The 26576-nt window shown below is 48.1% G+C and overlaps 1 protein-coding gene across 4 annotated transcripts in view; it reads left to right on the plus strand.

The window, feature by feature from the left end:
• Nucleotides 1-26576, plus strand: part of LOC118386248 (histone-lysine N-methyltransferase 2A-like) — a 43356-nt gene extending 16780 nt beyond the window's left edge. The window contains exons 4-34 of one of the 4 annotated variants that reach the window (XM_035773835.2): nt 103-280; nt 529-763; nt 869-933; nt 1027-1566; nt 1779-1858; nt 2015-2257; nt 2912-3058; nt 3264-3362; nt 3614-3734; nt 3953-4066; nt 4393-4577; nt 4901-5071; nt 5415-5525; nt 5811-5884; nt 8191-8402; nt 8591-8691; nt 8819-8956; nt 12789-12947; nt 13253-13370; nt 13671-13749; nt 13835-13995; nt 14209-14376; nt 14487-19002; nt 19117-19185; nt 19276-19496; nt 19714-19788; nt 19960-20134; nt 20854-20958; nt 21182-21265; nt 21660-21789; nt 22070-26576. In XM_035773835.2, coding sequence (XP_035629728.1) covers nt 103-280; nt 529-763; nt 869-933; nt 1027-1566; nt 1779-1858; nt 2015-2257; nt 2912-3058; nt 3264-3362; nt 3614-3734; nt 3953-4066; nt 4393-4577; nt 4901-5071; nt 5415-5525; nt 5811-5884; nt 8191-8402; nt 8591-8691; nt 8819-8956; nt 12789-12947; nt 13253-13370; nt 13671-13749; nt 13835-13995; nt 14209-14376; nt 14487-19002; nt 19117-19185; nt 19276-19496; nt 19714-19788; nt 19960-20134; nt 20854-20958; nt 21182-21265; nt 21660-21789; nt 22070-22345 — 9150 coding nt within the window. In that variant the 3' untranslated portion in view covers nt 22346-26576. The remainder of the gene's footprint in view (nt 1-102; nt 281-528; nt 764-868; nt 934-1026; nt 1567-1778; nt 1859-2014; nt 2258-2911; nt 3059-3263; nt 3363-3613; nt 3735-3952; nt 4067-4392; nt 4578-4900; nt 5072-5414; nt 5526-5810; nt 5885-8190; nt 8403-8590; nt 8692-8818; nt 8957-12788; nt 12948-13252; nt 13371-13670; nt 13750-13834; nt 13996-14208; nt 14377-14486; nt 19003-19116; nt 19186-19275; nt 19497-19713; nt 19789-19959; nt 20135-20853; nt 20959-21181; nt 21266-21659; nt 21790-22069) is intronic. The other 3 variants (XM_035773843.2, XM_035773851.2, XM_035773861.2) reach the window with 3 other exon arrangements.

Raw genomic sequence — 26576 nt, forward strand, 5'->3', positions numbered from 1 at the left:
TAATTAAAAAGTACTTGGAAATACACAGTCCCAGAATTTGGGCACTTCAACTCGATCAAGTTAAGTTATACTGTGTTGATATCGTTGGTTTTGCTCTGCCAGAGCCAAGAGAGCGACTCTTCGGAGACGTCGGTGCGAGGGCCGCGCATCAAGCACGTGTGTCGTCGTGCCGCTGTGGCCCTGGGCCGCAACCGGGCCGTGTTCCCCGACGACATGCCCACCCTCAGTGCCTTGCCGTGGGAGGAGAGAGAAAAGATCCTGTCTTCCATGGGGAATGATGGTAAGATCCGCGTTAAACGGGCACGTCCCCTTTTTGAATATTTGTAATGAAGTATGACCCACTCGCATAATCAAATGCTCCCCGAACACCTCAATGACGTCATGGCGTTTCAGGGTAAGGGCCATACCTTATTCTGTTTCATGTTTCTGGCCTGGTACGCCGTTTCAAGAGTGATTTTCCTATTTCCAATTGGGACATTTTGAGTGTCACCATAGTGTGCTGCAAATGTCTCCCCACCCCCACCACAGACAAATCTTCAGTGGCGGGTTCGGAAGAGGCGGAGCCCCAGTCCCCTCCCATCAAGCCTGTGATGAGGCACACCAAGACTATCCAGGAGGGAGGGGCGGTGCCCAGGAAGGGGCGGCGGTCGCGGCGCTGCGGGCAGTGTCCTGGCTGCCAGGTCCCTGAGGACTGCGGAGTCTGCACAAACTGCCTGGACAAGCCCAAGTTCGGGGGCCGCAATATCAAGAAGCAGTGTTGCAAGTAAGTATGAGAATCCTGTTATGTTGAGTTGAGCAATTTCGCAGTTTCACTCATTTAACGCCACAATGTTGAATATGTGACTGACTGTATGCGTGTACGTCACAGGGTCCGAAAGTGTCAGAACTTGCAGTGGATGCCTTCCAAGATTTTTCTCCAGAAGCAAGTGAAAGGTCAGTGTCTTTAATAAAGCCTTTTTCCACAAATCCACAATGTCTTCAGTTCTCAGTGTAATTGACGGGATTGCATCATTTTTGCATTTTTAGGCAAAAAAGACAAGAAGAAGAACAAACTGTCAGAAAAAAAGGAGGCGCTACACCCCGTCAAGGACCCAACAAGCGCTGAGCCTAGTCTCAAACCGGCCCCACCCCCTTTGAAGGAGGAGCCCCCTCACAAAAAGAGTGAAACCCCTCCCCCGAAGCCAGGTGAGGAGAAGCATAAACAGCCGCTGCCACAGTTGCAGTTCCCCCCAGCCGAGAATCCTACCCCCCCAAACGACCAGCCCCCCCAGACCCCCAGCTGCGCCACCGCTCTTGGGCAAGACCATAAACATCTTGCAACGGCACCCACGGGTGCTGCTAGTAGGAAGGAACGCAAGCCTCAGCAGCCTACCCCTCCCTCCTCCCCTTTCTCTTCCTCGCCCCAGAGCTCCCCCTCCCCACCAACACCCCAGCCCCCGCAGCAGAGGCCCCAGCCCACCCAGGGGCCTCTAAAAAAGGAGGGAGGAGGGGCTCCCAAGTCTCCACCCACAGAACACAAGGGGAAGCCCCAGCAGCAGTGCTTGGCCACACCCATCACAGACACAGGTAGGAGGAGCCATATTGTAATGGTTAAGATTACCCCTTTGTGAAATAGCTAGAAAATAGCTGTTTTCCATTGTATTTTCCCTTGTACACGAGTATATCCTGCTGTTAACACTATGAAATAATATAATTGCATTTCTCTGTTGAAAAGCACTGATTTGCTCTAAATGGCATAGTAGCTATTGTTGGTACTGTTATAACCTGTGTCCCCTCAGCAACCGAAGGGAAGCAAATGAAGAAACAGACTCCTCGCTCTGTCCCGCCACAACTTAAACCCACCAAACCAAAAGAGAAGGTATGTTTTGCAGTTCCCTTGTAAGGCGATGCCAAAGGCAAATGTCTATCTTTGGATGGACAATAAAATGATATAGAATTTATATTCCATAAGTCCCATGCATGCTCCCTTGGCCTTCATCCCTGACCCCTCTCTCATCCACTTCCCTCTCCCTAGCAGCAGAAGCCGTTAGCCACCAAACCTGAGAGCAGTACTTTAAACTTGCTGAGCACTCCCTCGACTGGGGGCACCGCCAAGCAGAAAGTGCCCAGCGACGGAGTGCACAGAATCAGAGTAGATTTTAAGAAGGACCATGATGTGGAAAACGTGTGGGCCACGGGTGGCCTCAGCCTCATCACCTCTGTGCCAATCACTCCACGGGTCGTCTGCTTCCTCTGTGCCAGCAGTGGCAACGTCGAGGTGAGTCACGAGAGCCTCTTTCTCTCTACTCCTGTGCACACCCTCTCACTCACACATAACAAAGGTGAGAACAGGCTGGCCTTGCTCTCAAAATTAGGGAAAAGGAGCACTTCTTTGTATTTCAAAATAAGAATTGAATAAAGTGAGCTACTCGTCTAACAACATGGTGGAACACCCCACTGGACATGCCGCTGGTCTATCATGGGGTTGTACCGGACAGCACCAGCGGGCCCACTTCAAGCATTCAACATATGACATATCAAAGGCTACGACTACGGTTGGGCGGTATACAGATTTTTTTCATACCGGGGTATACTGTATTACCAAAGCAATTTAAGCAACATGGATCTTAATCTAGGAGAGGATTGATTGTCTCCGCTGTAACCAAGAAGCTTGATCTAGCCACTTAACTAGCGAGTTAGCAAACTAAATGCATAGCTAGAGCCCTGAGCTGGATATAATTTATTTGGCACATCTTAGATAGTTAATTTATAGTTTTAACCGGTGGTGTAGCACGCACCCCTGCAGCCCCGCCATACTGTCGGTATGTCCAATACCTGTTTTATAGCCACATCCTACTTTAGTACCCATTTTATTCATTTCAACCGTACTGACTCTGCTGCACTGACTCTCCTCCCTCTTATCCTCCTCCAGTTTGTTTTCTGCCAGGTGTGCTGTGAGCCCTTCCATCTCTTCTGCTTGGGGGAGACTGAGCGCCCTCTGGAGGAGCAGTGGGAGAACTGGTGTTGTCGCCGCTGTCGCTTCTGCCATACCTGTGGCCTCCAGCACCAGAAGACTAAAGTAAGGCTCTCCCTTTCGAGCGATTTGATTCTGAGTAACAAAGGCTATTTGGGGTTTGGGAGTTTGAGAATACTTTATTTGGTTTATCACTATCCCTGTTTTGTCTGGCTCTAGTCAATGTCTTCCACCAAGAGGTAGAGATTTATGTTTTAGGCCAGGGTAATTAGGTTGCTAACTTGCTTGTCTCCACCTCTTCTTCCGCAAGCAGCAACTTCTGGAGTGTGAGAAGTGCCGAAACAGCTACCACCCTGAGTGCCTGGGACCCAACCATCCCACCAGACCCACCAAGAAGAAACGGGTCTGGGTATGCATCACGTCATCCTTCCTCATCCAAGCACTAAAATGTTTTTTTTTTTTGTTAGTGTATATTCGGGAAAGTAGACCCAAACGTTAAGGCTAGGTGTAGGGATGAAAATTGGATATGTTTTTAGGGTAAGGTTTAGACAGTAACTACACCCTGGAGACATTTAACGTTTATTTCATATCGACTGCCTTTTGTTTAACCATATTCATTTGTCATGAATTGTCTCTCCTCTGTGCCCTTGTTGTGTCCAGATTTGCACCAAGTGTGTGCGCTGTAAGAGTTGTGGAGCCACGAAACCTGGGAAGGCCTGGGACGCCCAGTGGTCACATGACTTCTCCCGATGTCATGACTGTGCCAAACTCTTTGCTAAAGGTAACTCTCAAGCAGGACTATAAATTAAAAAATAAAAGTTAAGAGCACACGTTTCTTGTTGGCAAAGTCCAGGTAGCCCGTTCAGTCAGTCTAGTTTTGTTTGGTCCCTAATGAACACGACCCTGGCATCTGTCTCAGTACTATGAAAAGAGTTAGGTTTTGGAGGGAAGTGTGTGTGTGTAGTAGCTTTCTATGACACAATGACATATGTTTTCCAGGTAACTTCTGCCCCCTTTGCGATAAGTGCTATGATGACGACGACTACGACAGCAAGATGATGCAGTGTGGGAGATGCGACCACTGGGTCCACTCCAAGTGTGAGAACCTCACAGGTTAGCGGGCGCTCTTGTTTCACAACTCGACTCACTGGAAACAATGTCCTCTTTCAGTCTGTCTGTTTCTCAACACCTCTCCTGTTATGAAGCGATACAGATTTGAACTCTGCACCATTCTTTCTTTTGGCTGCTGTATGTTCACTACTTAAATGTGTTTATCAATTTCAACTTCTGTTGATATACCCAAAAACACTTGTGAAATGTCTTTCCATAGTCATTTACTTCGCATGGAAGTAAATCAACACTTTTGATACGCCGAATCGACCGATAAATGAGTGTAAAACATCAACCTCCCTTTCTACTCCCTTGTCTCCCCCTACTAGACGAGATGTACGAGTTGCTGTCCAATCTGCCAGAGAGCGTGGCCTACACCTGCACCAGCTGTACGAAGCATCAGCCGGCCGAGTGGAGGACGGCCTTGGAGAAGGAGCTGCAGGGCTTGGTGCGCCGGGTCCTCACCGCGCTGCTCAATTCCCGCACCTCCACACACCTGCTCCGCTACAGACAGGTGAGGAGAAGGGATATCTGTGAGAAGGGGATATTGTGTTGCATGGTTTAGGGCCGGGGGTTTTTCCTGACCAAGTTGGGAAAGACTTAAAGCGCTCTGGCTGTTTGGTAGAACCTGGCCAAGTTTTTCCTGCTCATGTGACAGGGTCAGGAAAACCTCTTGGCCCTGGAATGTCAGCTATAACTAGTGCCTAGAGTTTGTTAGTTTTGGTCACATGAAAAACACCTGGCCCTACAGATTATTTGTTTGTTTGTCTGTGAAGTGTAAGGAGAGAGCACATGAACAGATGTAAACCCCCTCCCCCCATCTCCATCTCTCGTTAGGCTGTGATGAAGCCGCCTGAGTTGAACCCTGAGACGGAGAGTTTACCCACCCGACGCTCCCCCGAGGGGCCAGACCCCCCAGTCCTGACTGAGGTCGCGCCCCCCAATGACTCCCCCCTCGACCTGGAGTCTGTGGTGAAGAAGTTGGACGCGGGGCGCTACAAGTCTGTGGTGAGTCTAAAATCACGTCCCACTCGTGTACTCTCACAACCTCACGCCTTCGAAACACATTCAATCAACTTCCCGCTGCGAAAGCTTTGATATTTTCAGACTGTCGTTTCAGTCCATTTCAATTATTTCATCCTATCAGCATCTGCCCAGCATTGCGTGATCACACTAGCTATGTGTGTATGAATACACAGCCACATCATCCAGACACCCGAGTAGGGGCATGGTTGCTCAGCCCTGGGGAACTCTCTTCGCTCAGTTCAAACGCAGTTCACTCTCAGAGAGGGGGTGGAGGTATGAGATAGAAGGCAGTGTGTCACTCGGTGTGGTGTTTTCTTTATTTCAGCTTGAGTTCAGTGACGACATAGTGAAGATCATCCAGACGGCCATCAACTCAGACGGCGGGCAGCCAGAGAACAGGAAAGCCAATAGCATGGTCAAGTCCTTCTTTATCCGGGTGAGGAAATGAGCTGTTATTGGCAGAGGTTTGGAACTCTTTCTTATTGGTCTAACTACTTTACTGCATGGTGACGTCACCATGGAAGGCCAAAACTCCCATCCCACCAAAACAGACTTACATTTAAGGTGGTCTTTTCAAATAGCTCTTACACTAAAAGGACATTAGCTTAACTTTCATGGTATTATTCCAACATCATAGTGTGGAAATGTGTATAAAACACAGAATAATCTGTTTGACTGCACTGGGCCTTTAACATCTATTTTCCCCCTGTCTCTGTTGCAGCAAATGGAGCGCGTGTTCCCTTGGTTCAAAGTCAAGGAGTCCCGATTCTGGGAAACGCACAAATTCTCCACCAAGTGAGTGTGAACAGCAACATATCAATGAGATTAGCCTGTCGCATTGATGATTCATATTGACTAACTCAATTCATGTGTAACAGTAGATTTGATGAATCAAGAGATGGCTTCTTATTTGCCCCAAACCATAAGGTTTTAATCCCATTTTAAGTTAACTTTTCAAGTACTCTCTGATACATAGGGGCCTACAAGGCACGGGAGCATCTGTGCAAACAAATGACACTAACTGACCTGAGGAGCCCAGTCCATCTATGTTCTCCTCTCCTCTTGCTCCCCAGTGCCTGGATATCATCTTGCCATAGCTCATGCATTGTGCATGCTCCCATTTCCATTGTGAGAAAGGGGCCACCCCGTGTCCCTTTTTGAGATATGAGCTTTGAACACTCCTCTGCGGTCGCGCGCCATTTTAGTCCCTCTGTTCAACCGCCAATTGTTAATTTAAATATTTAAAGCGCATGTAGCGTCTTTCTCAATGCCAGAAACGCATATAGTAACTTGGAAAACATTCCCAAATGGAAAGCTCTAAAATACTTTTTTATTTTCTATAATATTGTTCTATAAGTTGGGTTTGTTTTTTTTCTTCCAAATCTGCTTCAACTTCAGAAATATAAACACAACGTACCGCGGTCAGCGTTACACAGTGAGGAAATACAAATCCATCCCTTCATATACTCGTGGGTTTAAAAAAAAGCTGTTGCCTAGTAGTATGGGGCTTAGCTAGCAATTTTTTTAATTTATTTTTTATTTTACCTTTATTTTACTAGGCAAGTCAGTTAAGAACAAATTCTTATTTTCAATGACGGCCTAGGAACAGTGGGTTAACTGCCTGTTCAGGAGCAGAACGACAGATTTGTACCTTGTCAGCTCGGGGATTTGAACTTGCAACCTTTCGGTTACTAGTCCAACACTCTAACCACTAGGCTACCCTGTCGCGTTTGTATTCAAGATGGCCAAGTTTTGTGTGGTAGCAGGGTGTAGCAAACACTTGCTATGCAAATGTGAGTATCTGCCTCTATGGCCACGCAAATGAGACACTTCTTAAAAAGTGGTATACATTTGTAAGAATGAGGCGGGCTAATTGGGCGTCTACTCGTCAATCTGCGGGGCACATTTCATCATTGAGAACCTCCATGGCTTTCAACAATGGAAGGGGGGCTCTTCAGCGAAACATTGCTTTTTCAAAGTGGATGCTGTCGCAACCAACAACGTGGTTTATAAAGTTTTACAAACAGCCAGCAGAGACAGAGAATTGTTCAAGGTTTCACCGGGTAAGTGAAAGAGCTAGTTTACAACCTCTATGCTAGCTGTAAAGCTACTGCATTTAGCTTGTGTCTTCCATCGAAATATCACTTAACACTAAACTAACTAATTTAACACGTCTGCCAGCTGTTGGTAGCTAACTGCTGGTGCTGTCATAATATAGATGGTACAAGCCTATAGGAAACAAGTAGGGCCCAGTAGCTGGGGCCGAAACTGTGTCGGTGGGCTAAACCGGAATGCAATGCTTTGGCCATGTGACAATTCACTTTCTGTTTCATCTGCTGCTGGCCTGACTCAAATACGTTTTTCCATATGTAATTAATAAAATGTGATTTAAAAAAAAAAAATGTATTCTTTGATTGTAATTATGTCAGTTGAATATTGTGGAAAAATCTTCACAGCTGTTTTCCACACTAAAACATGAAGTACAACTTGTGTGTACCAGCTTACATGGTACAATAGACTACAGTAGGCTCACCATTTGAGTCATCAAAATTACCATCTTGGGTTCAGACCTTTCTGACAGTCTTGTGGTTTTTATATGTGGGGAGCATAAATTGTACAGTTGTAAACTAACAAGTAATTGTTCAATTATTAGAGTCCATGTATATTAGTTAAACGGGACCTACTACATAAATATCTGATGGGCTCTGTTATGTGCTACCTGGACTTTTTTGTATTTTGGCTCATTAAAGTTCTTAACTCAAGTAGTCAGTCGTTCAGTAGATGATAAACGGTGCGGTTTGGAAATGGGTTTACATTTAGGATCGTTTATGCTCTTGAATATCGACTGAATTCACTGCTTTGGGGTAGAGTTACTTGGGGTAAAACAGGTTGTGTGTGTGTGTGTGACCTGTGCAATTATTTCAGTCAATGTGTTAGACCCTGTTCAAATATTCTTACTGTGAAGTACTGTGTTCACTGATCTAAATTGACATAAATTGTGAAATCAATGCAGTAGAAAACAACCTGCTTTCCCCAATCCAATGTTAACACGGCAGGAAGGATGAATTCAAACAGGGTCTGAGTCTATACTTGTCTTGCAGCAGTGGCCTCCTCCCCAATGCCGTGCTGCCCCCCTCTCTGGACCACAACTATGCCCAGTGGCAGGAGCGTGAGGAGATCGCCCGTGCCGAGCAGCCCCTCAGGAAGAAGATCATCCCGGCCCCTTGCTCCAAGATCCACGTAGAGCCAGACTATCCCACCTCCCCCCCTCCGCTCAGACCTCTACTTCCTCCACCTCTCCCTATGCTCCACGGTGAGTCTACTCAACACAAGTAAAGGGCAACACCAAGGGCAACGCCCTGGGACCATAGTAGTGCACTATTCATATGGTGCCATTTGGGATACACTCCTACACTAAGTATGCAATTGATACTTTCTGATACCATTTCAGTTGCAGGATATGACGCTGATGTGTTTGTGACATCCTTGTATCTCTCTCAGACCTGAGCCGTGAAGACAGTCCTGAGCTGCTCCCACCGCCTGACGTCAGCGACAACCGCCAGTGTGTGCTGTGTCTCAAGTACGGAGATGATCACATCAACGTAAGTAAAAGTTGTGCTAAACAGTCGCTGTTAGTTGTGGTACAGCTCTTGGTCGTATTCCCTGTTACTGAAATATATCTTCGTGTTTTCTAAGTACTTTGTGCGTCTGCTGTGTGTCTGGTTGCAGGAGGGCGGCAGGCTGCTGTACATCGGGCAGAACGAGTGGACCCATGTGAACTGTGCCCTGTGGTCAGCCGAGGTGTTTGAGGATGACGATGGCTCTCTGAAAAACGTACACATGGCCGTAATCCGAGGGAAACAGTTGGTAAGACTTATGATCCTAAATACATATTCATACTAATGTATATTCTTTCTTTTGTATATCAAATGTATTTATATAGCCCTTCGTACATCAGCTGATATCTCAAAGTGCTGTACAGAAACCCAGCCTAAAACCCCAAACAGCAAGCAATGCAGGTGTAGAAGCACAGTGGCTAGGAAAAACTCCTTAGAAAGGCCAAAACGTAGGAAGAAACCTAGAGGGGAACCAGGCTATGAGGGGTGGCCAGTCCTCTTCTGGCTGTGCCGGGTGGAGATTATAACAGAACATGGCCAAGATATTCAAATGTTCATAAATGACCAGCATGGTCAAATAATAAGGCAGAACAGTTGAAACTGGAGCAGCAGCACGGCCAGGTGGACTGGGGGCAGCAAGGAGTCATCATGTCAGGTAGTCCTGAGGCATGGTCCTAGGGCTCAGGTCCTCCAAGAGAGAGAGACAGAAAGAGAATTAGAGAGAGCACACTTAAATTCACACAGGACACCGAATAGGACAGGAGAAGTACTCCAGATATAACAAACTGACCCTAGCCCCCCGACACAAACTACTGCAGCATAAATACTGGAGGCTGAGACACGAGGGGTCAAGAGACACTGGCCCCATCTGAGGACACCCCCGGACAGGGCTAAACAGGAAGGATATAACCCCACCCAATTTGCCAAAGCACAGCCCCCACAACCACCAACTTACCATCCTGAGACAAAGTCGAGTATAGCCCACAAAGATCTCCGCCACGGCACAAACCAAGGGGGGGGCGCCAACCCAGACAGGAATATCACATCAGTGACTCAACCCACTCAAGTGACGCACCCCTCCTAGGGACGGTATGAAAGAGCCCCAGTAAAGCCAGTGACTCAGCCCCTGTAATAGGGTTAGAGGCAGAGAATCCCAGTGGAAAGAGGGGAACCGGCCAGGCAGGGACAGCAAGGGCGGTTCGTTGCTCCAGAGCCTTTCCGTTCACCTTCCCACTCCTGGGCCAGACTACACTCAATCATATGACCCACTGAAGAGATGAGTCTTCAGTAAAGACTTAAAGGTTGAGACCGAGTTTGCGTCTCTTACATGGGTAGGTAGACCGTTCCATAAAAATTGAGCTCTATAGGAGAAAGCCCTGCCTCCAGCTGTTTGCGTAAAAATTCTAGGGACAATTAGGAGGCCTGCGTCTTGTGACCTTAGCGTACATGTAGGTGTGTACGGCAGGACCAAATCAGAGCTAGGTAGGAGCAAGCCCATGTAATGCTTTGTAGGTTAGCAGTAAAACCTTGAAATCAGCCCTTGCCTTGACAGGAAGCCAGTGTCGGGAGGCTAGCACTGGAGTAATATGATCACATTTTTTGGTTCTAGTCAGGATTCTAGCAGCCGTATTTAGCACTAACTGAAGTTTATTTAGTGCTTTATCCGTGTAGCCGGAAAGTAGAGCATTGCAGTAGTCTAACCTAGAAGTGACAAAAGCATGGATACATTTTTTTTTATATATAGTGTATATTAATTTAGGATGTGGAAACGCATTCAAATCAAATCAAATGTATTTATATAGCCCTTCATACATCAGTTGAGATCTCAAAGTGCTGTACAGAAACCCAGCCTAAAACCCCAAACAGCAAGCAATGCAGGTGTAGAAGCACGGTGGCTAGGAAAAACTCCCTAGAAAGGCCAAAACCTAGGAAGAAACCTAGAGAGGAACCAGGCTATGTGGGGTGGCCAGTCCTCTTCTGGCTGTGCCGGGTGGAGATTATAACAGAACATGGCCAAGATGTTCAAATGTTCATAAATGACCGGCATGGTCGAATAATAACAAGGCAGAACAGTTGAAACTGGAGCAGCAGCATGGCCAGGTGGACTGGGGACAGCAAGGAGTCATCATGTCAGGTAGTCCTGGGGCACGGTCCTAGGGCTCAGGTCCTCCGAGTGAGAGAAAGAAAGAAAGAGAATTAGAGAGAGCATATGTGGGGTGGCCCGTCCTCTTCTGGCTGTGCTGGGTGGAGATTATAACAGAACATGGCCAAGATGTTCAAAATGAGTGGGTTTGGCAATTTCAGCCACACTCGTTGCTGACAGGTGTGTAAAATCGAGCATACAGCCATGCAATCTCCATAGACGAACATTGGCAGTAGAATGGCCTTACTGAAGTGCTCAGTGACTTTTCACATGGCACCGTTGTAGGATGCCACCTTTCCAGCAAGTCAATTCGTCAAATTTCAGCCCTGCTAGAGCTGCCCCGGTCAACTGTAAGTGATCTTGCTCCTAGACATTATCACAATAACAACAGCTCAGCCGTGAAGTGGTAGGCCATAACAAGCTCACAAAACTGGACCGCTGGAGCGGATCGCGTGTAAAAATCCTGTCAGTTGCAACACTCACTACTAAGTTCCAAACTGCCTCTGGAAGCAACGTCAGCACAATAACTGTTTGGTTGGGAGTGTCATGAAAGGGGTTTCCATGGCCGAGCAGCCTCACACAAGCCTAAGATCACCATGCGCAATGCCAAGAGTCAGCTGGAGTGGTGTGAAGCTCGCCGCCATTGGACTTTGGAGCAGAGGAAAGGCGTTCTCTGGAGTAATGAACCACGTGTCACTATCTGGCAGCCCGACGGACAAATCTGTGTTTGACAGATGTGAGGAGAACACTACCTGTATACTGTATAGTTTGGAAGAGGAGGATTAAGGGTCTGGGCCTGTTTTTAATGGTTTGGGCCAGGCCCTTTAGTTCCGGTGAAGGGAAATCTTAATGCTACAGCATACAATGACATTGTAGAATATTCTGTGCTACCAACTTTGTGGCAACAGTTTGGGGAAAGCCCTTTACTGTTAAAGCATGACATTGCCCCTGTGCACAAAACTAGGTCTATCCAGATATGGTTGTCGAGAGTGTTGTGGAAGAACTTGACTGGCCTGCACAAAGCCCTGACCTGAACCTCATCAAACACCTTTAGGATGAATTGGAACGCTGACTGCGAGCCAGGTCTAATCACCCGATGTCACTAATGCTCTTGTGGCTGAATGGAAGCAAGTGCCCTCAGCAGCGTTCCAACATCTATTGGAAAGCCTTCTCAGAAGAGTGTGGGCTGTTAAAGCCGCAAAGAGGGGACCAACTCTATATTAATGCCCATGATTTTAAAGTGAGATGTTCGACAAATGGGTATCTACATACTTTTGGTCATGTAGTGTATGTTTCCCTTGAAAATATGTTGCTATTGTACTTGTACATTTGCACTCACACATGTGTCTTCTATGCAAGCCAGTTTCTTGGCTAAGAGTTGAGGAAAGACTGACTGCTTTACTTGTTGTTTTTTTTAATATAAGAAACATTGTTTGAAATCGCGTAGTCTACTTACTCACAGAGCTGACACACACACACTTACCCCACTAGACATGCCACCAGGGGTCTTTTCACAGTCCCCAGGTCCAGAACAAATTCAAGGAAACGTACCATCTTATATAGTGCAAGTGAACAGCAAACCTGGTTTCAAAAAAACAAATAAAGCAACACCTCCCGGCACAACGCCTCTCCCCCATGTGGCCTACTTGTTATCTGTATGTTCTGACTTGTATGTGGAACTGATAGATGCGCGCGCGTGCGCACACACACTACATGTTAATGATTTTAAATGTATGTAAATTGTGAAGTACTTTGTCTCTGTCTTCGTTATGTCGGACCCCAGTAAGACTAGCTGTCACAAATGGGGATTCTAATGCATCACATTCTATTATGCATGCCCTCTTGCTAAAAAAATTGACTGATGGTATATTTATTATTACTAAAATGACCTTGTCGCTGTTGTTTATCTATCTTGTGATGTTTGTTTTCCCCTCTGCAGCGCTGCGAGAACTGCCAGCGTCCCGGCGCAACAGTGGGCTGCTGCCTGACCTCCTGCACTAGAAACTACCACTTCATGTGTGCCCGGCAGCGCCACTGTGTCTTCCTGGAGGACAAGAAGGTCTACTGCCAGCGCCACCGGGACCTCATCAAAGGAGAGGTGAGATGCAAAGCTGAACTCCTCCCTTATCTTCTCCAGCCCACCTCCCTTACCCACCTGCAGAATCACACGCAAACATCTAGAACATAAGATACGAAAACTTTACAGATAAACTACCCATTTTTATGTCTTTTTTTTTATTTTATGCTCTGGCTTACTCGTAAAAGGTAAAAACAACATGCATGCATTTAGCCCAACCATTATCTATAGAAACCATATTCCTGCTTGGGTCAAAATGAGGTCACAGTGAGGAGAAGGGTCTTCTTGTGGGCACTTTGTTTGAAATAAATGACTTTCTTGCCCAGGTGGTGTCCGAGTCTGGCTTCGAGGTCACGCGGAGGATCCTGGTAGACCTGGAGGGGATCAGCTTGCGGCGGAAGTTCCTGACCGGCATTCAGCCAGAGAACATCCACATGATGATAGGTGTGTGTATGTTCATATAAACCCCTCACAGCCATGTATAGAGAGAGATCTCTATGGTCGAGTCACAAACGCCCCCCACCGTTATCTGATCATATTTGATCTATTCCAGAGCTAGGCAGCACACCGGATTCAAATGTTCAACTGATCATCAAGCCCTTGAATTTGGTAAATCAGCTGCTAGTAGTGAAATGACCAGGAGTCTCCGTGGAGTTTTTTGAGACACTAGCTGTCCCAACGAGCATGTTTCTGAATAGCTTCCTTGGATTAAGGGTTTTTAACTCTTCCTTTCTTCCATTGCAGGCTCCATGACAATCGATTGCCTTGGAATGCTGACTGAGCTCTCGGATTGCGAGCGCAAACTCTTCCCCGTCGGCTACCAGTAAGTACCACACAGTGCGCACGGCTTATGTGAAGGAGTCAATGCAACATGACTGATTTTCATTGGTTTGTTTCTGTCACCGCAGGTGTTCCAGGGTGTACTGGAGCACTCTAGATGCCCGGAAGCGCTGTGTCTACACTTGCAGGATCCTGGTGTGTCGTCCCACTGTGGTGGAGCCTGACCTGAAGAGTGCTCTTCCAGAGGAGAACCGCACCATCTCCCACAGCCCTTTAACTCCCATCTCAGGTGTGAGCCAGAATGTAGAATCACTGCATTATTAATTATTCAAATTTGAACTCCACTACATTTGGTCTAGTATGTAGCCGGCATGTAAACGCATTGATTACATTTTATTTGTTACGGGTACAGCAGGTATAAATGGTAAATGCTTACTTGGAAGCTCTTCCTCAACAATGCAGTATTCTGAAGACTTTGTTGCATTCATCTTTTCATTGACAGAGAAAGTCCCCTCTCCAGTGCCCGAGCCGTTTGACTCCTTGAAGCCCTCCGACCGCCTGTCCCTGCTGCCCTCCAGCCCAAATCCTCCTAAAGTTTACAAACGGAACAGGCACCCCAGCTACCCCCCGTGCCAGCGATCCCCTGGCTCCAGACCACTTCCATCCCCAGGTATCTTCAAACTCTTTACCCCAATTTGCCTCAAACTGTCATTGTAAACTACCATTCACACGTGGAGACATGCAGTATGGTCAAATGTTTGTGTCCATGTTGTTTTGCAGATGGTATCTCCCAGTCTGCCCATGAGATTGTGACGGTGGGGGACCCCCTTCTGAGTTCCAGCCTGAGGAGCATCGGCTCCCGTCGCCACAGCACCTCCTCCCTCTCCCCCCAGTCCAGACAGAAGGTAGTCTCCTCTTCACAGGCCGCTATGAACCAATTGGCCCGGCTCTTCTCTTCCGCCCCACCCATTCCCCTATCCTCCTCCAGAGACCTGGGTCTGAGGGAGAAGGGGAAGCCACCTGCCAGTGGCGTCCGAACGCAGGGCCGCGACACTAGTTCACTCAGCCCTGGAGGTCAACACAGCAGACGCCGCCACAGCATCTCTGAGATGAAGACAGACGGTGGGAAAGAAAGCGTGCCTGGCAAGCAGGCTCTGTGTGAGAATCCTAAACTTTCCCAAATGGCCCCAGAGATGACAGGAGCGAGCCAGGCCTCCCCACCACCAGATACGGGTGTCCTGACAGGGCACCAAAGGGCGAGCAGCAGCAACTCCCAAGCAGAGAAGGGGAAGCAGGACGGGAAGGACCCAGACCTGTCGGCTGGCGTCACGCTCCTCTCCCGCCACCGCGCCACCACGACCCTGTCCAAGGACAAAGGTGGTGGAAGTAGTAACCTGGCCAAGGAGGGAGGTGTTACCTTGGCGCCAGCTTGTAAAGATGCTGGAAAATTGGGGTCTCCCCAGCCTCCGTTCCACAAAAGCGTCGGGAAGAAGTCCCAGGATTATCTTTCGGGAAAAGCCCCTGCCGCTGCCATGAAACCCCTGTGGTCTTCAGAGGCTATGGCCGAGGAGGACGCCGTGAAACGGAGCTCCCAAGCCACCCCGGCTGCCCCCTCCAGCCATGCGGCCCCCACTACCAAAGACAAGCACTCCAAAGTCCAAAACATTGACAGCAGCGAGGCATCTAAAGAGCGGGAGAAGACTCATCAGAACACCAACAAGAACCTCAACAATGCTAAAGAGACTGGTGGAACCACTAACGCTCCAACCCCAACTTCTCAGAACAGCAACAGCAAGGCTATGACCCTCAGCAACAACACCAGAGCCACTGGCAAGCAGGAGGTGGAAAAGCTGGAGAATCAAGGAAGAGGGCGATCTGCAAAGAGCAGGGAGAGGTTTTCGAGCCCTGAGAAGAACCGCGCCAGCCTAGAGGCCATAAAGCAGCCCAGGTTAGCCTCAGAGAGAAGCATGAGGGCTTCGCAGGTTCAAGCAAGACTAACAGCCAACGTCATCGCCGCTGCTAGAGACAAGAAGCGGGCTATAGTCAAGGCGTCCCTGACGCCGCTGAAGACCGACCCTAACGGGACCAACACCGTGAGTTCTTCCTCTGACTCCTGCATCACCGCTTCCATCTGTCCCACGGGCCAGGAGGGACCCCCCCACCGTAAGTCTTCCTGCTCCATGCTCTTCTCACCGCCGACACGCTCAGAGTCGAACAGCCCGCCACTGCACCCTGAGGATTGCGTGGAGAAGCGCCTCCTAGCTCACTGCACCGAGGACGAGGGGACCAGCGACCGGGACGACCATGCCCTGCTGGAGGAGGAAGGCGGCGACAGGGATAAACATCACGAAGATGACAGCGACTGCTCGGGTTCGACCAAGCGGCGTTACCCGAGGCGCAGCGCCAGAGCCCGCTCCAACATGTTCTTCGGCCTGACGCCTTTCTACGGAGTGCGCTCCTATGGAGAGCAGGATATCCCCTTCTACAGCAGCAGCGGGGATGGGCCCGGGAAGAGGAAGGCCGGAGGCAGCAGGCGCTCGGCGGAAGGCCAGGTGGACGGTGCGGACGATAGGAGTACCTCTTCTTCGGGGGACAGCGGAGAAGAAGAGGAAGGGAGATTCAACCAGTGTTCCAACAAGGATCCGTACTATTACAACTTCACCCGCACCATCATCAACCCTGGCCCCGTGATGCCCTCAATCGAGGGGATGGGCCAGTGCCTGGGGAGGGGCTCTCAGTTGCAGAGCTTCCTGAAGGAGGAGGAGAGGGTTGTTGCCGCTGTGGATGAGGGTGTTCCCACCCAGAGCCTCCTGGGCCACCAGCAGATCGGCCAGCTGGACGGCGTTGACGACAGCTCAGAGAGCGACGCCAACGCAAACAACACCACCGCCACCGCGGCGACTTCTTCCCACAAGAGCGCGGGTAAGAGGAAGGGCAGAGAGAGGCACACGGAGAAGCTGGAGCATGACTCCGGGAAGGAGGCAGACAATGGCAGTGGAGGGGGTGGGAGCAGCGGTAGCAGCAGCAACAACATCCGAGAAGGGAGGAAGAGCCAGAAGGACAACTCCCTCCCTCTGGGCGGGGTGAAGTCGTCACAGGGACAGGACCCCCTGGAGGCCCAGCTCTCACTTAACACTGACCTTAAGTCTGATTCTGACAACAACAACAGCGACGACTGTGGCAACATCCTGCCCTCGGACATCATGGAGTTTGTCCTCAACACGCCCTCCATGCAGGCCCTGGGGCAGCAGCCTGAGGCCGCCTCCTCTGAGCTCCTTTCCCTGGACGGGGGCTACGGGGTGGGCGTCAACCGCCGCAAAGACATCCTCTTTGAGGACTTCCCCCAGCCGCTGGCCAGCACTGAGCCCGTGGAGAGCAGGGTGAACACATCCATCTCGGTGGAAGAGCCGTATGGTCTACCTCTGGAGCTGCCTTCTGACCTCTCTGTCCTGACCACTCGCAGCCCCACGGTCAACAACCTGAACCACGGTGGCCTCGTCTCAGAAGGCTCAGAGTGCACCATGCTGTCCCTGACAGCCTCGGACGAGACAATCACTGAGAAAGGAGGCGAGGACAAGCAGCAGAAAGGAGGGGCCGGCGTGTCCCCTGAGAGCCAGCAGGAAGGAAGTGGAGGTAGCCGAGAATCTCAGGTAAGAGAAGGTCACATGACCCCGGTGCAGTTTGAGCACATCTCCAGTGCCTCCCTGGGAGAAGTTGTAGAAGCAGGTAACCAGGATCTGACCAGGAGTTCTGGGACCCCAGTCCTACCCAGCTCACCCACCTTGTCTCTCCAGGGACAGAAGTACATCCCTCCTCCATCTTCAGTCAGCCCCGGACCTTCCCATGTGGCCAGCACGGCCGTCCAGACCACCTCCCATTTAAAACCAGGCCCGGAAAAACTCATTGTGGTCAACCAGCATCTGCAGCCCCTCTACGTCCTACAGACACTCCCCAATGGTGTCACTCAGAAGATCCAGATCACCCCATCGTCCAGCGCAACAGGAGTGATGGATACCATGACTCTAACCACAGGGCTCACCACCGGGATAACCACCTCCCAGCCGATCTTTCCTGCTGGGGGTAAAGTGTTGGGCACCATGCCCCATCACCCTCAGATCCATACTTTCACCGGCACCACCCAGACGGGCTTCCAGCCTGGCATTCCCAGCACCACCTCTGGCCTCCTGATTGGGTTGCCCTCCCACGAGCCCCAGATTCTGGTGACCGAGGCCGGACGGAGGCATGACCTGGCCCCCAATGTCACCATTGTGTCCAGTGCCTCCATCTCCACGTCCTCGGCTGTGCCCGCATCTGGACACGGCAAGAAGCGACCCATCTCCCGTCTCCAGCCACGGAAGACTAAAAAACTGGCCCGCTCTAGGAGCCAGCCCACCCTGGGCCCGTCTGAAGTGAGACCCAACATGACTCTGATCAACCTGTCCTCGCCACAGATGGCCCAGTCCGAGCTGGGCACCCTGACCACGGCCGCCACTTCTCACCGCAAAGTCCCCAACATTATCAAGAGACCCAAATCAGGAGTCATGTACTTTGAGCCCATCCAGCAGAGGATGCCTCTTCCCAGTGGGCAGCCTGGCATCCTGTGCCACGCTGCCTCCACCCACCTGCTTCCCTGCACCGTCTCAGGGCTCAACCCCAACCAGTCAGCAGTGCTGAACATGGTGTCCATGGCTCAGCCCAGCGGGCCCGGAGGCCTCATCACGCCAGGCTCGGTCTCTCTCAGCACCCCGGTGCTCAGCTCCACCGAAATCACAGGACCCATCAGCAGCCTCCTGTTCAAAGCCAGACCACACAACCTGCTTCAGTCTGGAGCTCCTCTGTCCCAGCTGTGCAGCCCCGCCCAGACCTCCATTGCCAGCAGCATCTGCGTTCTTCCCTCTCATCAGACCATCAGCATGTCTGTCAGGCAGCAGATGGACCCGGAGAGCGGTGCCTTCCAGCGGCAGCAGCACCCACCAAATGCCAGTGGACAACCTGTGGCTCCGGCCCCCAGCCCGGTCCAACAGGATTTCGACAAGGGACACCTGGTCGGCGTGCTCTCCCAGAGTTCCAGCTCTCAAAGCTCTCACACCATGTCTAAATCCAGGTCCTCCTCAGAGCAGAAACAAGAGCTGAAGTGTAGCGCTGCCGTAACGGCATCCACGTGCTCGGGGAAAGGCAAGCAGAAAGCCAAGCGGACGAGGCAGAGTCCAGACAAGGCCAGTGGGAAGAAACACAAGGGCTGGCTGGCAGAGCCTCCTCGGGAGATGCAGGGAGACCGGCCCACCTCCGTTCCTGGGTAATATTCTCACATAACCGATAACTCATTAAATAATTAACTAGGACTATACTTTAACATACTACAGTTGCCACCTGCTGCTTATCCATGTTTGAATTCCCTCTACCACTGCAGGTCTAGAGAGACAGTCTCTCCCGAGCCCATGGACACAGGCAAGCCCAGAGAGAGGGGCACCAGCAAAAAGTGAGTAACGCAAGCTTGTCACCCCTTCCATTCCGTACTATTAATGTCAATGGATAATGAGATTAATTTCAAAATGTATTTTATTTGCAGTGTTTATTCCGCCAAGTCTGCTGAACCTCCTGCTTTAACCAGTAAAACCAGTGAGTTCCCTGAGGAGAAAAGCGAGACCACTGCTGGTTCTCTACTGGTGGCCAGCCCTGACCAGGAGGGTAGCCGCAGGGACTCTTCTATGGACAGCAAGCCCAAGAAGGGACTCATCTTTGAGATCTGCAGCGATGACGGCTTCCAGATCCGCTGCGAGAGTATCGAAGGTCCACGCCGTTCTAATCTTCTTGTTCTGTTTCCATGTAGCGTAGTTATGACACTCGATGGCAGAAAATGTCACTAAAGTTATTGAAGTGAATGTGTAACAGGAACGATCTCTTATTTCAAAATCCTCATTACAGCTGAACTAAACTGTATTTTTAATACTTACGCAGAGATGAGACACTAAGCTGACACGTGTTGTCTTCTCCCTCCGTCCCACAGAGGCCTGGAAGTCCCTGACAGATAAAGTCCAGGAGGCCCGCTCCAACGCCAGACTCAAAGAGCTCTCCTTCGAAGGTAAAAGTGCCTTTTTTATCAGATTGTATTTTGTTTATGCAGGTTCAACAACTTTTGAGGAATTAACTTTTTTTTTTCTCTTCCCTTTATTCCTCCACTCCTTCTTTTTTTTTTTTGTTATCTTTCTCTCAATCTTATCTCTTTTCTTTTTGTTTGTTTGTTCTCTCTCAGGAGTGAACGGTCTGCGGATGCTGGGGGTCCTCCACGACGCTGTGATGTTCCTGCTGGAGCAGCTGTATGGTTCCAGGCACTGTCGCAACTACCACTTTCGCTTCCACAAGCCCGAGGAGGCCGACGAGCCCCCGATCAACCCCCATGGCTCGGCCCGCGCCGAGCTCAACCACAGGTACGGACACTCCCAGAAGATGGATGGCTAAGTCACACACAGCCCTCTTCCAATGCTTAAAAAGTGCAAGGTGTTGGATTGGTATCCAGACAAATGTACAGTTACTCTTTTATTATAACAGCCTCCATGTGCATCCTTCCTTCATCCCGTCCTTAAAGTAATCACTGAGTCATAATAATAATAATAATAATAATATATGCCATTTAGCAGACGCTTTTATCCAAAGCGACTTACAGTCATGTGTGCATACATTCTACGTATGGGTGGTCCCGGGAATCGAACCCACTACCCTGGCGTTACAAGCGCCATGCTCTACCAACTGAGCTACAGAAGGACCAGTCATGACTGAACAGGTGAATACCATGTGGCGGAGACCTTACGTTCACCTGATGACTCATGTCTAATGATTACTTCAGGAAGGATGCATTTCTACAGTTTTTTGAACTGGGCCCCTGCCTCTTAGCTTTCCTTTGATTGTTGAAGAAATCCAGGTCTATACGTGATCTTTGCATTCTACTTCAGCAACGCAAATCTTGTGAGCCGTTTATACACTGGCTCTTAACTGATGTTTTGGAGCTGGTAACTGTGTATACCCGTTAACAAATCTCAACTCACTATTTGGGAGAGGTCCTTCCTAGGGTTTAGAGAGTCTGCATCATTGAGTTGTATTTGCCTGCGTCATCTGACCTGTCTGCTCCGTCTGTTTTTCCTCGCCACAGGAGGTCTGTGTTTGACATGTTCAACTTCCTGGCCTCCAAGCACCGCCAGCCTCCCGAGTACAACCCCCACGAGGAGGACGAGGAGGTGCAGCTCAAGTCTGCTCGGTGAGTCACTCCGCCCTGCTACACAATTCCTGCTTATTTTTAACTTATGTAAATCAGGAGGACTATCTCTATCCTCCATCTCCTCATTACAGTGGACTTGTAGTCTTTCCTCTGGGTTTTCTGATCAACATCCCTGTATCCACCGGTCGGAGCTTCACGCTGTTAGTAGACCATCCTTCCTTCATTGGAACTCTTAACACACTGTGCTACTGTTGTTTTTCAGCCGGGCCACCAGCATGGACCTCCCAATGCCCATGAGGTTCCGACACCTGAAGAGAACTTCCAAGGAGGCGGTGGGGGTCTACAGGTTAGGAAAACGCTGGCTACGTAACGTTTAAGGGGGGAGGTTACATTTTTAACTAGGCGAGTCTGTAAAGAACAAATTCTTATTTACAATGATGGACAAACCCGGATGACGCTGGGTCAATTATGCGCCGCTCTATGGTACTCCCAATCACGGCCGAATGTGATGCAGCCTGAAATGGAACCAGGGATTGTGGTGACGCCTCTTGCATTGAGATGTAGTGCCACAGACCGCTGCGCCACTCAGGAGCACGAATCCCAAATTCAGTGGAATGGTTTTAACAAGAAAATGAACTACTACTGTAGCTTTGCTATAGCTTGTTCCAGAGAGTGGGGTTAGAAGGTGAAACCCTTTGGTGAACCAGCGGTCACCGAGCCCCTGTGTCCTCCCCTCACAGGTCAGCCATACACGGCCGAGGTCTGTTCTGCAAGAGGAGCATCGACGTGGGGGAGATGGTGATCGAGTACTCTGGCAACGTCATCCGCTCTGTCCTCACCGACAAACGGGAGAAGTACTACGACGGCAAGGTGAGAAGAGAGGCCTCAATGGAACACAGACCTCTGCTCATACGCTTTGAGTCTTTACAGGGCCACGGTCAATAGGCAAATGTTGCACACAGAAATGTCATGACTAGATCTTGCGTGGGTCCTTATTCTACTTGTCAGAGGCATGTTTGTTCTACGTAAGGTGTCAACACCACCCTATTAACCTGTCAGGATCTTCAGTCATTTGATAATGGGTTTTGTTGACTGCAATCCTCGGCCAATAGCTTCTCACCCTTTTCTCTTCCTGTCCCTTCCTCTACAGGGTGTTGGCTGTTACATGTTCCGCATCGACGACTATGAAGTGGTGGACGCCACCGTGCACGGCAACGCTGCCCGCTTCATCAACCACTCGTGCGAGCCCAATTGTTACTCGCGTGTCATCAACGTGGACGGGCAGAAGCACATCGTAATCTTCTCAACACGCAAAATCTACCGCGGCGAGGAGCTCACCTACGACTACAAGTTTCCCATCGAGGAGCCGGGCAATAAGCTTCCATGCAACTGCGGAACCAAGAAGTGCCGGAAGTTCCTCAATTAGCCCCCCACTCTGATGTGTGATGGGAGTGGTGTGAGCGGTCTTTCTGCCATAGCGGTCCCCTCGACGAGCACGAAGCCATCCATGCACTGCCAGGTCTTAGTGCAGAATGATGCTTCCAGTACTGCGCTCCCTTGTTTGCTGTAAGGCTTGGGAAGAAAGGTGTGCTAAGGACTCGGTTAAGTTTTATACGAGCAGGTCTCTGTTTTGGGATGGGACATTTTTTGAAAGAGAACAACTTTATTGTTGTGCCTCCTTTGGTTTTACTTTTGGATCGGATTGTTTCAGACTCTGGGAAGTCCAAGGAAATGGTAACTGATGTTAGTGATGTTTTCTGTCTCTGAATGATACACAAATTGCCCTTTCATTCTGAATTTTAACATTGCCTCACATTATTTTCTAGATTATATCTCAATTCTGTGTGAGCATAGAATCCATTGATTATGTTTCACACGACAATAATTGCCACCTTGTTCGTTCCATTTTAAACACCAAAGTGCAATTTGTGGAAGGGAATTTTCTCTGCGTTTTAGAAAAAGAACCAGGGCGTATTATAACTGATCAGACAACGCTTTTCTCTTGGCCTCATCCGTTTGTACACATCTGCCTGTCGGAATGTGCATCCTGTGCAGCCTTCTGAGTATCTCGCAAGTATCATAAAGAATTGCTTGGGGCTGCTTCACTGTGTGTTCAGCCACTGTAAATAGTTCCTATGCCCGTCCAGAGCAACAAGTCGCAAGATGTGTTAGGAAGAGAAACACTAGAGGGAGCTGTAGTCAAATCGATAGAAAGAAGCCTGTAGGTTATTTTCAAGTGTTATGTTGTTGTTTTAATTAATGATAGCCGCGAGTGTACTTGTAGAGACGTTGTCGAAGTCGGTCGGTGGTAATTGGATAAAGTCGTGACCGTGACTAGCAAGCTACGCTGAGATTCTGGTGGACTGACAGCTGAGGGGTGAACTTATATTCCGTTTTTTTTTTTTTGCTTTAGTATGTTATTGTTGGTTTTGTATAGGAAAATGATAAAGGCAGAGCCGTCGATTTGGTATCGCAGGTATGCACACATTGTCTTTTGAAATTAGGTTAGGACAGAGTCCGGAATTACAGCAATGAGAACCAAATGTCACCCCCCTGGCCTATTTCATGAATTACTTTTGCAAAGGAATTGTCTTTATTTGTGTCGAACCAATTTGTTTGAAGTCTTGTCTCTGTCCCTTTTTTTTTTATGGCCAGAAAAATATCACGCTTGCTTTGAGAATGTAAATAATATGTATATTTTTCTATACAAACGACTAAAAAGCACTCAATAGTGAATAGCACTTAATGTTATGAAATTGTATTTATATTTTTAAGAAATCGTATTTATTTTATTGCCATTTTTTTGTAGGAAATAGAGGTTTTTTCAAACACTAACGCTTGTGCTCAATTTTTGTTGAGCTGCCTTTTTTCCAAGCTGTTTTTTATTCGTTGGCGTTTTAATTTTATTTTGTAGCCTGAATGTTTCTTTTTGGATTCCAAAGACTGAAGCTGTCGCTCCCTGCTGAGCCCAGTCCACCAGTAGCTCTATTTGCCAATCTGTTAATCAAGGATATTTCTAATGACTGCCTGTTAGCAGCATTGCATTATTATATGCACTTGAGGGAGTCCATTTGAGTGCTGGTTTATTATAATAGCTGTCTGAACTCTTTTTCCCAGCCTTAATTCCACACTACGTGGAGGCTCCAGCCAGTCCATTCAGACTTGGGGCTGTTCGCTGTGTGTAATTTGTTCACTTTCAGCTTTTAAAAAAAATCAATTTCTCTACAAATTTCAACGTCTCTCTTTCGGGATCAAACGCGCTCCAAAATCTGTTAACTGTGTTTTATGTCCTTACAGTTAACGCCTGTAGCCACATTGTACCTCCATTGTCTTTCTGTCAGTGTTGCCTTCATATTAATACTGTCAATGTTTTATGGCATTTACATGAGACCGGCTACACATGGAAAGCTTTTTAGAAGCTGGGTAGAAGCTGATTAAGTTAGGAAAGGTTAGAGGCTAAGCTTTACCATTGACCACAATGCAACCTATGTAGGAGTTTGTCCACTCGCTTGATCTCTCGCTTTGCCTTTGTTGTAACTGAGCATGCTTCGTTTAGAGAACTCTGACTCGTAAAATTGACAGTAGTAGTCCCAGTTTTGGTGGGACATCTGTGTACAAAAAGTGGCTAGGTTGACAGGCGTGTATTTCCTTGCATACCTCGAACAAAGCTCACCAAATTGCTGCTTTGTCCAACTCTGGCTCGAGTTGTCCTATAGTGAGCCACTTCAGGCCAGTAACTTTATTTGTTATGTTTTTGGTTTGTAATCCATTTTCTCGTACTCTGACTTTATCTTGTAAGGCCGTCGCAGAATCTCGCCAACCCTTACCCTGCCCAGGCTGTGAAGTGAAACAATAACTTTGCCAACACTTCAACTGTGACAGAGGCACTGACTTAACATGGGGAAACAACTTTCTACTCCTTGTAAACCCAATGGGTTCCTATGTGTAAAAACCACAAGCACAGATACTGTTTAAGCTCCCTTAGGAATTGTGGCCCCCCAGCAAAGTGCACTTCTGCTCGACCTTCCCCCAAAGTGTGTTAGGGACGTTCAGAGTGCAGGGACCACTCAGGAGGCCAACACTCTCCTCCACCTCCTTGCAGCCTGGGTTTTGCCAGCTAATTCAGGGATAAAGTTTTGGTTCAGCTCTCCTGGCTAGCCTTAGGGTGAGGCACAGGGTCATGCTGAATTCTGCTGCTGTGTCTTTAATGAATGTATATACACAAAACGGAATTGTGGTGATTTCTGATATCAACCACTTGTTTTCTTTAGTTAAAAACAAAAAAAACACAGACCGGACTGAAAGATGATCTTGCATGACAGTTTGTTTCATTTCAGAGGGGGAAATGATTTGAGGGACAGCATTCTAAATGAACATCGTAAAGGTCACACTGAATAAACTCAGACTTCAAAGATGGCTTTGGTAATCCTTTTACTTAATGCCAAATGCTTCTGACTCCTACAGATCCACAGCAGTGACGTGTCCGATTGTTTTTACAACAACCCATTAGTCAAGTGTCTTTAAATGGCAAGACTCCTGTTGTTTCTTGGACTTCATAATACCGCGCCACACCAGTGGCCCTTGTCCTTCACTTGTAATTATGATAGATCTATATCAAAAATATTAACACGTACTTCAGTATCTATACAATATACAGAATGGACAAACTTAGTTACAGTAGCAAACAGCAGGTTTATAATGGTTAATAGCAGTGTTCAATGTACTCTAATGGTTTTGTGTTACAGTATCAGTTTAGAATAACTAATGTACGGTTTTGTATATTGATATCCAGTACCAGGTATCCTGCGCCTGTGTCTGTTCCTTTTGGCAGGAGCTTTGCTGTTTTCTTTTCTTTCTTTTTTCTTCTCAAAAATAAACAGTATTTATGTAATGATGCATAAAGTGGTTCTGAACTTCTTGAGGTCAGCCATTTTATTTTGTGTTTTGATTGTTGTAGTGAATGTTTTTATTCTTTGTACATTTTTTTTTTTTACAGGGATTTTAGACTACCTACTTGATTGTGGTATGATTGAGTTTGTGGAGACCAGGAAAAAACAAATCCCACCCAAATGTTATTTTACCCTTCTTCCATGTCTCCCTCACCACCCCTCTTCGGAAGCTTTGGTTGTACTTATGTACTATTTTATAGAAAGTGATGATGAAAATAAGTTGTATTTATTTATTTTGTGTATTGGAACGTCCATGAATTTATTTACAGGTCAAGGTAGTTGCTGGAACCTGCTTGAAAGAAGTTGGGGGGTAAAAATACTGAACTGTATTTGTAATTTTCTAATTGTTCCTTGTGTATAGAACTTATCAGCCTGAGATGAGAAGTGGCAAGTTGGCGGTAGGACTTGGAAATGGTTAAACGTCTCTTCCTCTGCCTTGAATATACCTTTTGTCTTGTTAACACTTCCTCATGAGAATAATTGTTTTTTTTCCCTGTTAGTTGTACATCAGTGTTCTCTCATGTGTCGCAGAAATGAAGGAAAGTCGAACCACAATAGTAAACCACAAACTACTTAAGGTTGAATGTATAATTAGGAAACACAATTGTACATAACTGTAAAAAGAAAAGTTTCTAATCATGTTTATTTTCTATGCACTTTTTTTATTTAAGTGATAGTTTAAATAATAAACATGTCTCGTTGACTCTT

This window comes from Oncorhynchus keta, chromosome 1, assembly GCF_023373465.1.
Source record: "Oncorhynchus keta strain PuntledgeMale-10-30-2019 chromosome 1, Oket_V2, whole genome shotgun sequence".
Classification (NCBI taxonomy): domain Eukaryota; kingdom Metazoa; phylum Chordata; class Actinopteri; order Salmoniformes; family Salmonidae; genus Oncorhynchus; species Oncorhynchus keta.